The sequence below is a fragment of the Hippocampus comes genome, unplaced genomic scaffold, assembly GCF_001891065.2.
Source record: "Hippocampus comes isolate QL1 unplaced genomic scaffold, H_comes_QL1_v1.1 scaffold151, whole genome shotgun sequence".
In the NCBI taxonomy this organism is placed as follows: domain Eukaryota; kingdom Metazoa; phylum Chordata; class Actinopteri; order Syngnathiformes; family Syngnathidae; genus Hippocampus; species Hippocampus comes.
In genome coordinates this window covers 956,432-970,920 of record NW_017805591.1, presented here as the reverse complement: position 1 = coordinate 970,920, position 14,489 = coordinate 956,432, and the positions used below count along the sequence as shown (strand labels likewise).

Here is a 14,489-nt window from a genome sequence, read left to right as displayed (position 1 = left end):
AAAAAAAAAAAAAAAAAAAAAAGTGAAAGTCACGTCTTGCACTTGTCGCTTCTATTTTTAGGGGATTTATTTTGAATTCAGGCCAAATTCTGTCCTTGTCAAGTCTTTCATGTTACCTGTGGTGTCCCGGCAGTTTTCAGCCGGCAGAACCCAGGAATGAGCAAAGCTGACGGCGTTCTTCGTCACGCGTCCGTTGGAAGTGCGGTATTCCTGTCTTATCTCACCATCGGCCTTTCCGCAGAGTCCACAAGTCTGTCCCTTAATCCAGTCCGCCACTTTGATCTGCATGGAAAGAATGGAATCAACCATTTTTGTCATCTGTAAAGTAGATCTAGTGATCATCAACTTAAAATGAGCTATGAGCTACCTTCCAAGAATTTTTGTCAAAGTAGACTTCGTGGAGTCCCAGGCTCGGGGCGTAGACAGAGATGCCATCTTTGTTTGGTCTGATCTCAATTTTAGCTAGAAACACAATTGAGAATTCCCTTGTTGCAATGGGTAATGCAGTGAAAGGATTGGAGAGTTTTTGTTCTTTCAGCAGTGTGACAATGTTCACGGTAATAACGATGACTAACCTGTTGGGTGCTGATATGGCAGATGACTGGTAGGCACCTCCCTTCCATTAACCTTCACAACCACATTAGTGTCCCTCAAGTACAGGTCGATATCACTAAGAAAGTGAAAGTAAGGTTGGGTTTGTTTTTTTTTTTTTTGCATCATCATTGCTCAGTTAGCGCAACCTATTCTTATTTCAACTTACATGTCAGCGATTTTAACGTTAATATGGTTGTGCACGTTATCATCCTTCCTCAACAAGACCATGAACTTCATTTCCTCGCTGCAGTCCTGAGCCAGAATTTGGTAGCAATACTGAGGCATCTCGTTTTTGTACTTCCTGTTGTTGAACGTTTTTTTTTTTTTGCATCATCATTGCTCAGTTAGCGCAACCTATTCTTATTTCAACTTACATGTCAGCGATTTTAACGTTAATATGGTTGTGCACGTTATCATCCTTCCTCAACAAGACCATGAACTTCATTTCCTCGCTGCAGTCCTGAGCCAGAATTTGGTAGCAATACTGAGGCATCTCGTTTTTGTACTTCCTGTTGTTGAACGTGGTCACGGTGTCTCGAATGGAACTACATTCGGCTGAATGGAAGAAGAATAGAAGACAGTTTGGTACCTGAACAAGTATTGCGCGGCGCAAGTTTTTTTTAAGCACTGTTATATACTACCTGCTGCGGCCTTGGAGATCAAGTAACGGACTTTATCAGCCAGGTCATCAAAAGGCGTGAGTCCTGTTATCTCATCCAAGGGCAAAGCAAGGGGGAGACGCAAAGCCAGTTTATAGATGCTGCGCTGTAAACAGAAGAGTACACTTGTGAGGAATCGTCTTTTGAAACGAATCAGAACCGCTGCACTGATCATACTGTTGGCGTCTTGAAAATCAAATCCAAGGTCCTTTCAGATGTTGCGGCCACTGTGAATGACAACTGATCCACACTGTTGTTGTCCCTGCTTCGGATGAAGCTTTCCAATACGTAAGCAGGAATGTAGTCATACGCCCTGTAAAAAAAAAATCACATGCCAAAACACATGGACTACTACAAAATGTGTTTTGCATTGTACATACTGTAGTTTCTCGGCGTTCTTGACCACTTCCAATTTTTGTTGTTTCAGATTCACAAGCTACAGAACATTGTGTCCAGCCGGGCTAGCCAGTACAATCACGAAATGAAGAGAAAAGAGAGAGAATTAAACAAACTGAAAGAGAGACTGAATCAGCTCCTGGTCGACAAAAAGGAGAAGAGACTTGGTTCGATTTCCTGATTTGCACCATCATCGTACGACGAACTAATGATGTGCTGACGATGACTTTCTGTTGCTTTTAGCGATTGACGTGTCAAATAAACTTGGAAGGGCAGACGGCAAGAGGAGCCTCTGGAAGACTGAGAAGACGGTAGCAAAGTAAGTTGTCTTTTTCACCCAAAACAAACAGTTCAAACATATTGCTTGCACTCGATGATTTGCGTTTGTCTCCGCAGGCACGAGGGGGAGATGTACAAAACTCTGCTTCGGGACTACGAGAGCAGGCAGAAGGAGCTACTGCTAGAAAATGCTGAATTGAGAAAGGTTTTGAAGCAGATGAAAAAAGAGATGGTGGCCATTCTCAGTTCCAGGAAGCCAAATGTCAACGGAGACAAACAGGACAACGGTGCTCAAGAAGTAGGTAGAACACAATCAACGGATAGGATACACAGTGTTCTCCCGCTATATATGGCGCTTTCCGAGAGTTTTACAGCATACGTGTACAAAGTACTGTCATGCCCTCGGATGTGGGAAAGGAGAGTCACAGACAACCAGACACTTGCACGCAGACTGACTGACATCACCTGCTACCCCAGCAGGTCCCACCTTTTAAGACATATACTGTTTTTAACACACAGACACTACAATACATACAGTACTGATATTTCATTGATGTCAGTCAGAAACCTCGCAACTCCAAAACCATCACTTTTCAGGAAAACAACCAAAAACGCGCTCTTAACTTTGCACCGTCAAATAGAGCAAGCTGATTTCATCACTTACTGTATATTGGTCATGAGTTTGTAAAAAATTGCATCACCGTGTGGGGACTGACCGACAGCATCGATTGGTGAAAAAAATTATGAAACTGACCAAATTTTGACTTTTGGTCTGACCCCACCAAATATGTTTTACCCTAGCAGTTTTGCGTGCTTGCTCAAATGTGTTTACAATGTGTTTTAAAAGAGCATTTTCTTATGCTTGGGTGTGTTTATGATGAGTTTATGTGTTTAACATGTGTGGGAGAGCAAAAATAATTATGAATTTTTTTTTCTTGTCTTTATTGTGAGTGGGAATATATCCTCACAATAAACTGTATAATGATCACTAAGCTGTACTGATCAAAGAGGATGTTTTGTTTTTTTTATTTTGTTTTTTTGGGGGGTACCAGGTGGACTCGGATAGGAAGAAGAAGGGATTGATTCTTGTAAGGAGAGTGTAGAGCTGTTTAGTGTTCACGCTCGGGAGAAGTTGACCAACGGTGTTCGGCGTCAGCTGAAAAAATTGAAGACCCACGTTGAGAGACTGGATAGCCGAGGTAGTCAAACTCTTCACGTTTTCAACTGAATTTATAATGCGATTCATTATATTTGGTAATCATTAGAATACATTGAGAGTGGCATTTTCAGGCTTATTAACCATTCACTAGCATAGCCAGCTATAGATGCCAAATATGTACTGTAACTAGGAGGGTTGGCAGTAAATGAGGTCAGTGATTTTTAAAACATACACTTAGATTTATACATACTGGAAACTTAAAGAGATTGTTCTCTCGAGGATTTTTGGGGGTTCAGTTCATCTAGGAGGGACAATATTTTGGTTGGACAAGAAAGTAGTCTTCTCTGGCCTGAACTGTTCCCTCAAAGTTGGAAATGGAATTTTCCAAGATGAATTAAACTAGAGGTCAAAGAAATCAAGCAGCACAAGTGAAGATCTTTGTGTGTCGTTGACTTCGACAGATGACAGCGAAGACACTGAGAATGTTCCCCAAGACACATCCAAGGAAATGGGCAAACTAAGACTCGAGGCCCGGCAGTGTAAAGACTATATTCAGAAACAGCAACACCTCCTGCAGGTAAGAAACAATATTTCATTGTGTCAGTGTGTTGCAGGACTGTCAAATAATGTCTGTAAATGTCCTGTGGCCTTTTTGCCCCCCTTTTCCTCTGGTAGCAGAAACTGAGCGCTCAGTGTGAAGAGGAGACGTCCGCCATGCTGGCCGATTGCCACATGTTCCAGGAGAAAGATTGTCTCCGAGACGAGTGGAAGACCCTCGAGGGCCAGAGGAAGAGTTTTGAGAGGGAGAGGAGGAACTTCACAGAGGCAGCAATCCGACTGAGTGAAGAGGTGATTGTGAAATCCAACGCCATCAAGGGCCCACCAAAATGCATGTTGATGTTGTATTGTGCTGATCACGCTGCTTATTAATCTTGTACTTTCAGAGAAAGACCTTTGAGGAAGAACGCGCCACGTGGCTCAAACACCAGTTTTTAAACTCGAGCCCTTTTGCCGACTCCAAGAAACCACAGTCGCACTGTGCCTTTCAGACACGTGAGTGACTTTTTTCCTCTTTCATTGCACATTGTACTGATCATTCTGGTGCGCGCCCTTTGGCCACCAGGGGGCAGTATAAGACATCATCCATTTTCTAATCAGCTCATCCTCTGGAGTTCATCCCAGCTGTCTTCGGGCAGCAGGTGGGGGACACCCCTGAACTGGTTGCTTGCCAATCGCGGGGCACGCAACCATTCCGGCTCACAATCACACATTGATTATTTAATTTGATTGTCACCACAGTTCTGCCCACTTTCTCAACGGGGATCAATAAAGCAATTTCCTAGTGAGGGTCAATATTGTTTCTTGATCTCTGCAGTAGCTGAAAAAGAGCCCAGTAGAGCATCGCTTCCTGAAAGGGCCGTCACCTCTCCCACCCCTGGATGTGCACCAAGTGTATCATCCTCCACATCGGACCTGCTTCACACATTAAGCATCATCTGTGAAAACAGGTACATGTTTTTACCTGTGTTATGGTAGTGATTTTTCATGTTGGCTGTAGAATTTCCCTATGTGGGTGATGTTGTGATTTTCAGCTCCACCAAACCAAAGAGGAGCGAAGATGCGGGTGATGCCAGCTTCTTGGCAGCGCAGCACAAATGGTGGATTAGCGGCGGGGACCACAGCAGCCTCACGCTCACACGGAACAACGTCTCTATCTAACAAATGGTGTATTAGCGGCGGGGACCACAGCAGCCTCACGCTCACACGGAACAACGTCTCTATCTGAGAATAAAGGCCGATGTCCATGCACTGAGCTACAGTGCATTCCAAAGTATTGAGACTTCAGGATTTTTGGGACCCATGACCCGAGGGAGGATAAAAGCAATTGAAGATGGATGGATGTTGGAGGTATTTTGTATGATATGGTCAGTTGTGGCCATTTTGTTTTCATTCAGATGTTTTCTATCGAGATTTTGTGGAAAATGTTTTCTCTTGTACTGTTTGGCTATCATATTAGAGCCCTGGGGGTGTTCAGTACAAGAAAGAACCATGTAAGGCTCATTGGTTATGGGTGTCATTCGAATGAATGTTCTTTTTTTGTGTTTAGAGACACAGTAGACATATATGATAGTAACCTTTTTTTGTCTGATGATTATGAGATGAGTGTTCACACCTGAAATGTGAATTTTTCTATTTCAATGCAGACAAATTTTTGAAACACTTCTGTATGAAATGTGTTTCCCCATATGCCTATTTCAAAAAAAACAAACAGCCACGGGCCAACAAGCTTTCCTGTTCTTATATGATGGCCGGAGGGGCGAGTAAAACTTGGAACCATTCGGTGAACGATACAGTAGACCCCTATGGACCTTGGTTTTGCACTTGGTGAGTACCGTATTGGCCCGAATATAAGACGGCCCTGATTATAAGACGACCCCTTCTTTTTCAAGACTCAAGTTTGAAAAAAGACTTTTTGAACACCGAATAAATTTTTATACAGAAAATAATTACAGTACATCTGAAACAAATGATTATAACAATATATTTGAGAGAAAAAGCATTTTGCCTCATTCAAATCTTCCCTAAATTTTAGGTGTGATCAATTTATTTTCTGTACCTCAGTCATTTAATTCCCTAACAATGCAAAACCTTTTTAAATTTGGATGTGAACTTTTGGGGTGTTTAGTGTATACAATCGTGGCAATGAGCCAGGCTGCGGTCTTTGTTTTCCCAAATCAAGCGGCCATGCCCGACAGAAAACAAGACTCGCTGCTTCAAGTCTATTTTGCCTCATTCAAATCTTCCCTAAATTTTAGGTGTGATCAATTTATTTTCTGTACCTCAGTCATTTAATTCCCTAACAATGCAAAACCTTTTTAAATTTGGATGTGAACTTTTGGGGTGTTTAGTGTATACAATCGTGGCAATGAGCCAGGCTGCGGTCTTTGTTTTCCCAAATCAAGCGGCCATGCCCGACAGAAAACAAGACTCGCTGCTTCAAGTCACCACAAAGGGAGGAAATTAATGTTGTGCTGATTTGGTTTGCTTTCAGATGTTTGGCGCTTCAGTTTATTTATTTATTAGTTTATTTTACTTAAAAAGTCTTTGTTAAAAGAAATACTTTTGGCTAATTTGGCTTTTGGTATAATTTTTTTGATAGGCTTTTTGTGCTCAGAGTGCACAAAAGATTCCACTGTACAGTTATGACATTGAATAGTTACTGTATTTGTTTTAGGCATTTGTAAAAGAGAACTTTGTTTGCCAAAAAAAAATGAAAAGCACATTCGAACGAATATCTCCTCTGATCTCACAGCCAGAATCTCACCTACGTTTAACCTCAGCCTGTCTTTTGTTTCAGTTTCAACCTGACTACCTATCATTGATTTGAATAACAGTCAACGTGTACCAAAAAACTATGACCACATAAACCGAACCATGTGTTTTGTGTACTGTTATTTATTTGACATTTTTGGGGCCTCTTCCCAACTTTGTTGACATGTTTCACACAAGGACACGCTGGGAGTTTGTTGTGTTGTCATTGTTCTGGATGGTCAGGGTGACCAGTGATGATGTGACATTTCAGCAGGTCTGGTGAAAGAGTTGCAGCAATCACGAGGTGATTAAACAAACCAATGTCAGCTTTTTTTCTACCATGTTAACTTATTAGAATTTGTGCAAAGTGGACAAGATGAAAATAATAAAACTGCTGGCTTATGTCATGAACAACTTGTTGAATTTGGCTTTTTGCATCCAGAGATGGTCACTGATTAGTAGAAGTTATTTTACAGGAGAAATTTATTTATATTCATCTTAAATGTTCTTAGTAGTTGTGTGGCCTACAGAAAATAAACCAGAATGATGCCCTGAGATTATTACTTAATACTCGTAGTTGGACTGGTTGTGCATGTGAATTGTTTAAAAGTGCAAGTGTCAATACACTACCGGTCGTATTTGCATATCTAATGTTCAAATGCATCTGCCTAATGAATAACTCAAAACAATGAAATAATTGTACTTGGAAAGTTACTTGGAAAATTAAGTGCCACCTGATTCCAGTCTTAGATCGAGAGTAGTTGTTGCTGTTGCCATTAATAGCCTTTGTATTCTTTTTCAAAATATGGGAAGTATATTTTTCAGACTGTTCTGGGGTATCTTTATATTTGTACCTTGTTTTTTATGATCAATCTTGTTTGCCTGTGCCCCGGACCTCGAGGCCGTACAAACAGCCTATTGACTCGTGAAAATTCATGAAAATTGATGACTCCACAGCATGAAAATCATTTTGCGATGCGACTTTATTGAACATTACATTGAGAACTTTGAGACAAAGTGACAGAGTAATTGTTGTTATGCGCACTGAGGTGTGCAGCTGCAAGCGAGATGGGCTTGGGTTGTTTCCCTCATATCCACGCTGTAGTTGTAAAAGTCCTGAGGAATAACGGCGGCATCTGCACATACCAAGAGATCAAGGCAATATAAGAAACTGTTGAATTCTTCTGCTTCTGAATGTTTTGTTAAACGCTCACCTTTGGCCAGACAATGGAAGCCAACGGTAACGGCGGTGGTCTTGATAGGGAGGCAACCGGGCAGGCAGCGCAGTACAGGCTCAACAGAGAAACATTTGGACTCCTGACCTTGGACATTTGTTTTCTTCTCCAGCTGCACAGATTCGACCTTCATGCGACATTCTGCAAAAAAAAAAAAAAAAAGTGAAAGTCACGTCTTGCACTTGTCGCTTCTAGTTTTAGGGGATTTATTTTGAATTCAGGCCAAATTCTGTCCTTGTCAAGTCTTTCATGTTACCTGTGGTGTCCCGGCAGTTTTCAGCCGGCAGAACCCAGGAATGAGCAAAGCTGACGGCGTTCTTCGTCACGCGTCCGTTGGAAGTGCGGTATTCCTGTCTTATCTCACCATCGGCCTTTCCGCAGAGTCCACAAGTCTGTCCCTTAATCCAGTCCGCCACTTTGATCTGCATGGAAAGAATGGAATCAACCATTTTTGTCATCTGTAAAGTAGATCTAGTGATCATCAACTTAAAATGAGCTATGAGCTACCTTCCAAGAATTTTTGTCAAAGTAGACTTCGTGGAGTCCCAGGCTCGGGGCGTAGACAGAGATGCCATCTTTGTTTGGTCTGATCTCAATTTTAGCTAGAAACACAATTGAGAATTCCCTTGTTGCAATGGGTAATGCAGTGAAAGGATTGGAGAGTTTTTGTTCTTTCAGCAGTGTGACAATGTTCACGGTAATAACGATGACTAACCTGTTGGGTGCTGATATGGCAGATGACTGGTAGGCACCTCCCTTCCATTAACCTTCACAACCACATTAGTGTCCCTCAAGTACAGGTCGATATCACTAAGAAAGTGAAAGTAAGGTTGGGTTTGTTTTTTTTTTTTTTGCATCATCATTGCTCAGTTAGCGCAACCTATTCTTATTTCAACTTACATGTCAGCGATTTTAACGTTAATATGGTTGTGCACGTTATCATCCTTCCTCAACAAGACCATGAACTTCATTTCCTCGCTGCAGTCCTGAGCCAGAATTTGGTAGCAATACTGAGGCATCTCGTTTTTGTACTTCCTGTTGTTGAACGTGGTCACGGTGTCTCGAATGGAACTACATTCGGCTGAATGGAAGAAGAATAGAAGACAGTTTGGTACCTGAACAAGTATTGCGCGGCGCAAGTTTTTTTTAAGCACTGTTATATACTACCTGCTGCGGCCTTGGAGATCAAGTAACGGACTTTATCAGCCAGGTCATCAAAAGGCGTGAGTCCTGTTATCTCATCCAAGGGCAAAGCAAGGGGGAGACGCAAAGCCAGTTTATAGATGCTGCGCTGTAAACAGAAGAGTACACTTGTGAGGAATCGTCTTTTGAAACGAATCAGAACCGCTGCACTGATCATACTGTTGGCGTCTTGAAAATCAAATCCAAGGTCCTTTCAGATGTTGCGGCCACTGTGAATGACAACTGATCCACACTGTTGTTGTCCCTGCTTCGGATGAAGCTTTCCAATACGTAAGCAGGAATGTAGTCATACGCCCTGTGGTGGAAGATTTTAAAACAGATATATTTACGGGGATAGACAAAAAAAAAAAAAAAACAGTCTTTGCGTTGCTCGCATACTTCTTTGCGTAGCGTTTGAAGACAACCGGCAGTTGATTCCATGTCATTCTGAGGCGAGCTGCTGGACTTGGACCAAGTAGACCAGTCTCAGCGGTGACTGTCAAGTCATACTGTTTGCATGCCTGTCCCCAAGCTATTTTGGCCTTTCAAGACACAACAAATGGCATGTAGCTTTTGATGCTGAACTGGAAATGTGGGAAGAGAAGTTTTCTTACAGTGGCTTTGTGCTTGCTGAGCAAAACGCCATCAGCACAGAGCCTCCAGTTGTTATCAGCAGCCAGGGCAGCCAGGATTAGCTGAAGTCGAGCATTAGTCTTGTCTGCGTAGCCAGTGATTTGGTATCCCTGGAGCTTGCCATCGGTCCTCACAGCTTGCAGGATGACAGCAAAGGCAGGAGCATTTTCAGTGCCAAGGAATTTGTTCTGAGAAGAAAATCAAACAAAAACCACAATATTTAGCCAAAGGATTTGAGGTGTGAATGCTCATCATGCTTCAAAAGTTTCACCTTGTTGTAGATGGCCTCGAAACTTGAGGCACTGCTTCTGCTCTTTTGAGACGACGAGCCAGCGTGGAACTGCAATAACATAAGATGGTGAGAATTACATCTGGATCTTCATCATTGTGCCCATGCACCGTGCTCACTTACCATCTTGTGGTTTTGCTGGAAGGTGCGCTTGTTAACCCGCTATCAGGAAAAGATGAAAACAATTCAGAAATTCCACAGTTGTCCACTCAAACCAAAAAGTCTGTTTTTAACACGTTTTTACCTTTGAAGTGCGACGACTGGAACGGGAGGAACGAGAGCTGGCGCTAAAGAGAGATTCCAAACTGGAGGCAGAGCTGCTCTTAGCAACCCTGCTGCGTCTGCTGCTGCTGCTGCTGCTGCTGCTTCGTTTGCTGACGGTCCTTCTGCTGCTTTTTTTGGGGGGTACAGGTGGACTCGGATGAGGAAGAAGAAGGGATTGATTCTTGTAAGGAGAGTGTAGAGCTGTTTAGTGTTCACGCTCGGGAGAAGTTGACCAACGGTGTTCGGCGTCAGCTGAAAAAATTGAAGACCCACGTTGAGAGACTGGATAGCCGAGGTAGTCAAACTCTTCACGTTTTCAACTGAATTTATAATGCGATTCATTATATTTGGTAATCATTAGAATACATTGAGAGTGGCATTTTCAGGCTTATTAACCATTCACTAGCATAGCCAGCTATAGATGCCAAATATGTACTGTAACTAGGAGGGTTGGCAGTAAATGAGGTCAGTGATTTTTAAAACATACACTTAGATTTATACATACTGGAAACTTAAAGAGATTGTTCTCTCGAGGATTTTTGGGGGTTCAGTTCATCTAGGAGGGACAATATTTTGGTTGGACAAGAAAGTAGTCTTCTCTGGCCTGAACTGTTCCCTCAAAGTTGGAAATGGAATTTTCCAAGATGAATTAAACTAGAGGTCAAAGAAATCAAGCAGCACAAGTGAAGATCTTTGTGTGTCGTTGACTTCGACAGATGACAGCGAAGACACTGAGAATGTTCCCCAAGACACATCCAAGGAAATGGGCAAACTAAGACTCGAGGCCCGGCAGTGTAAAGACTATATTCAGAAACAGCAACACCTCCTGCAGGTAAGAAACAATATTTCATTGTGTCAGTGTGTTGCAGGACTGTCAAATAATGTCTGTAAATGTCCTGTGGCCTTTTTGCCCCCCTTTTCCTCTGGTAGCAGAAACTGAGCGCTCAGTGTGAAGAGGAGACGTCCGCCATGCTGGCCGATTGCCACATGTTCCAGGAGAAAGATTGTCTCCGAGACGAGTGGAAGACCCTCGAGGGCCAGAGGAAGAGTTTTGAGAGGGAGAGGAGGAACTTCACAGAGGCAGCAATCCGACTGAGTGAAGAGGTGATTGTGAAATCCAACGCCATCAAGGGCCCACCAAAATGCATGTTGATGTTGTATTGTGCTGATCACGCTGCTTATTAATCTTGTACTTTCAGAGAAAGACCTTTGAGGAAGAACGCGCCACGTGGCTCAAACACCAGTTTTTAAACTCGAGCCCTTTTGCCGACTCCAAGAAACCACAGTCGCACTGTGCCTTTCAGACACGTGAGTGACTTTTTTCCTCTTTCATTGCACATTGTACTGATCATTCTGGTGCGCGCCCTTTGGCCACCAGGGGGCAGTATAAGACATCATCCATTTTCTAATCAGCTCATCCTCTGGAGTTCATCCCAGCTGTCTTCGGGCAGCAGGTGGGGGACACCCCTGAACTGGTTGCTTGCCAATCGCGGGGCACGCAACCATTCCGGCTCACAATCACACATTGATTATTTAATTTGATTGTCACCACAGTTCTGCCCACTTTCTCAACGGGGATCAATAAAGCAATTTCCTAGTGAGGGTCAATATTGTTTCTTGATCTCTGCAGTAGCTGAAAAAGAGCCCAGTAGAGCATCGCTTCCTGAAAGGGCCGTCACCTCTCCCACCCCTGGATGTGCACCAAGTGTATCATCCTCCACATCGGACCTGCTTCACACATTAAGCATCATCTGTGAAAACAGGTACATGTTTTTACCTGTGTTATGGTAGTGATTTTTCATGTTGGCTGTAGAATTTCCCTATGTGGGTGATGTTGTGATTTTCAGCTCCACCAAACCAAAGAGGAGCGAAGATGCGGGTGATGCCAGCTTCTTGGCAGCGCAGCACAAATGGTGGATTAGCGGCGGGGACCACAGCAGCCTCACGCTCACACGGAACAACGTCTCTATCTGAGAATAAAGGCCGATGTCCATGCACTGAGCTACAGTGCATTCCAAAGTATTGAGACTTCAGGATTTTTGGGACCCATGACCCGAGGGAGGATAAAAGCAATTGAAGATGGATGGATGTTGGAGGTATTTTGTATGATATGGTCAGTTGTGGCCATTTTGTTTTCATTCAGATGTTTTCTATCGAGATTTTGTGGAAAATGTTTTCTCTTGTACTGTTTGGCTATCATATTAGAGCCCTGGGGGTGTTCAGTACAAGAAAGAACCATGTAAGGCTCATTGGTTATGGGTGTCATTCGAATGAATGTTCTTTTTTTGTGTTTAGAGACACAGTAGACATATATGATAGTAACCTTTTTTTGTCTGATGATTATGAGATGAGTGTTCACACCTGAAATGTGAATTTTTCTATTTCAATGCAGACAAATTTTTGAAACACTTCTGTATGAAATGTGTTTCCCCATATGCCTATTTCAAAAAAAACAAACAGCCACGGGCCAACAAGCTTTCCTGTTCTTATATGATGGCCGGAGGGGCGAGTAAAACTTGGAACCATTCGGTGAACGATACAGTAGACCCCTATGGACCTTGGTTTTGCACTTGGTGAGTACCGTATTGGCCCGAATATAAGACGGCCCTGATTATAAGACGACCCCTTCTTTTTCAAGACTCAAGTTTGAAAAAAGACTTTTTGAACACCGAATAAATTTTTATACAGAAAATAATTACAGTACATCTGAAACAAATGATTATAACAATATATTTGAGAGAAAAAGCATTTTGCCTCATTCAAATCTTCCCTAAATTTTAGGTGTGATCAATTTATTTTCTGTACCTCAGTCATTTAATTCCCTAACAATGCAAAACCTTTTTAAATTTGGATGTGAACTTTTGGGGTGTTTAGTGTATACAATCGTGGCAATGAGCCAGGCTGCGGTCTTTGTTTTCCCAAATCAAGCGGCCATGCCCGACAGAAAACAAGACTCGCTGCTTCAAGTCACCACAAAGGGAGGAAATTAATGTTGTGCTGATTTGGTTTGCTTTCAGATGTTTGGCGCTTCAGTTTATTTATTTATTAGTTTATTTTACTTAAAAAGTCTTTGTTAAAAGAAATACTTTTGGCTAATTTGGCTTTTGGTATAATTTTTTTGATAGGCTTTTTGTGCTCAGAGTGCACAAAAGATTCCACTGTACAGTTATGACATTGAATAGTTACTGTATTTGTTTTAGGCATTTGTAAAAGAGAACTTTGTTTGCCAAAAAAAAATGAAAAGCACATTCGAACGAATATCTCCTCTGATCTCACAGCCAGAATCTCACCTACGTTTAACCTCAGCCTGTCTTTTGTTTCAGTTTCAACCTGACTACCTATCATTGATTTGAATAACAGTCAACGTGTACCAAAAAACTATGACCACATAAACCGAACCATGTGTTTTGTGTACTGTTATTTATTTGACATTTTTGGGGCCTCTTCCCAACTTTGTTGACATGTTTCACACAAGGACACGCTGGGAGTTTGTTGTGTTGTCATTGTTCTGGATGGTCAGGGTGACCAGTGATGATGTGACATTTCAGCAGGTCTGGTGAAAGAGTTGCAGCAATCACGAGGTGATTAAACAAACCAATGTCAGCTTTTTTTCTACCATGTTAACTTATTAGAATTTGTGCAAAGTGGACAAGATGAAAATAATAAAACTGCTGGCTTATGTCATGAACAACTTGTTGAATTTGGCTTTTTGCATCCAGAGATGGTCACTGATTAGTAGAAGTTATTTTACAGGAGAAATTTATTTATATTCATCTTAAATGTTCTTAGTAGTTGTGTGGCCTACAGAAAATAAACCAGAATGATGCCCTGAGATTATTACTTAATACTCGTAGTTGGACTGGTTGTGCATGTGAATTGTTTAAAAGTGCAAGTGTCAATACACTACCGGTCGTATTTGCATATCTAATGTTCAAATGCATCTGCCTAATGAATAACTCAAAACAATGAAATAATTGTACTTGGAAAGTTACTTGGAAAATTAAGTGCCACCTGATTCCAGTCTTAGATCGAGAGTAGTTGTTGCTGTTGCCATTAATAGCCTTTGTATTCTTTTTCAAAATATGGGAAGTATATTTTTCAGACTGTTCTGGGGTATCTTTATATTTGTACCTTGTTTTTTATGATCAATCTTGTTTGCCTGTGCCCCGGACCTCGAGGCCGTACAAACAGCCTATTGACTCGTGAAAATTCATGAAAATTGATGACTCCACAGCATGAAAATCATTTTGCGATGCGACTTTATTGAACATTACATTGAGAACTTTGAGACAAAGTGACAGAGTAATTGTTGTTATGCGCACTGAGGTGTGCAGCTGCAAGCGAGATGGGCTTGGGTTGTTTCCCTCATATCCACGCTGTAGTTGTAAAAGTCCTGAGGAATAACGGCGGCATCTGCACATACCAAGAGATCAAGGCAATATAAGAAACTGTTGAATTCTTCTGCTTCTGAATGTTTTGTTAAACGC

At 42.0% G+C, this 14,489-nt stretch overlaps 2 protein-coding genes and 2 long non-coding RNA genes across 5 annotated transcripts in view; 2 read left to right on the top strand and 2 right to left on the bottom strand.

Annotated features, from left to right (window-relative positions):
- Positions 1-34: 34 nt before the first annotated feature.
- LOC109522081 (vitellogenin-like) overlaps positions 35-14,489 on the bottom strand; it is a 17,916-nt gene continuing 3,461 nt past the window's right edge. Inside the window, exons 8-11 of the mRNA XM_019880358.1 lie at positions 761-879; positions 576-670; positions 368-462; positions 35-282 (exon numbers count right to left, since the gene is read on the bottom strand). Of these exons, the coding sequence (XP_019735917.1) occupies positions 67-282; positions 368-462; positions 576-670; positions 761-879 (525 nt within the window). The 3' untranslated portion in view covers positions 35-66. The remainder of the gene's footprint in view (positions 283-367; positions 463-575; positions 671-760; positions 880-14,489) is intronic.
- Positions 5,894-6,810, top strand: LOC109522082 (uncharacterized). The gene is made up of 2 exons (XR_002169497.1): positions 5,894-6,678; positions 6,727-6,810. It is a non-coding gene; the product is annotated as an uncharacterized LOC109522082 (long non-coding RNA).
- The window catches only part of LOC109522080 (vitellogenin-1-like), a 16,439-nt gene continuing 9,314 nt past the window's right edge, over positions 7,365-14,489 (bottom strand). For both annotated transcript variants that reach the window (XM_019880354.1, XM_019880355.1), the window contains 13 exons: positions 9,983-10,118; positions 9,862-9,900; positions 9,721-9,789; positions 9,431-9,637; positions 9,216-9,358; positions 8,997-9,132; positions 8,802-8,925; positions 8,535-8,715; positions 8,350-8,444; positions 8,142-8,236; positions 7,891-8,056; positions 7,614-7,775; positions 7,365-7,535 (listed from right to left, as the gene is read on the bottom strand). In XM_019880354.1, coding sequence (XP_019735913.1) covers positions 7,435-7,535; positions 7,614-7,775; positions 7,891-8,056; positions 8,142-8,236; positions 8,350-8,444; positions 8,535-8,715; positions 8,802-8,925; positions 8,997-9,132; positions 9,216-9,358; positions 9,431-9,637; positions 9,721-9,789; positions 9,862-9,900; positions 9,983-10,118 — 1,654 coding nt within the window. In that variant the 3' untranslated portion in view covers positions 7,365-7,434. The remainder of the gene's footprint in view (positions 7,536-7,613; positions 7,776-7,890; positions 8,057-8,141; positions 8,237-8,349; positions 8,445-8,534; positions 8,716-8,801; positions 8,926-8,996; positions 9,133-9,215; positions 9,359-9,430; positions 9,638-9,720; positions 9,790-9,861; positions 9,901-9,982; positions 10,119-14,489) is intronic.
- On the top strand, positions 12,774-13,690 carry LOC109522083 (uncharacterized). The gene is made up of 2 exons (XR_002169498.1): positions 12,774-13,558; positions 13,607-13,690. It is a non-coding gene; the product is annotated as an uncharacterized LOC109522083 (long non-coding RNA).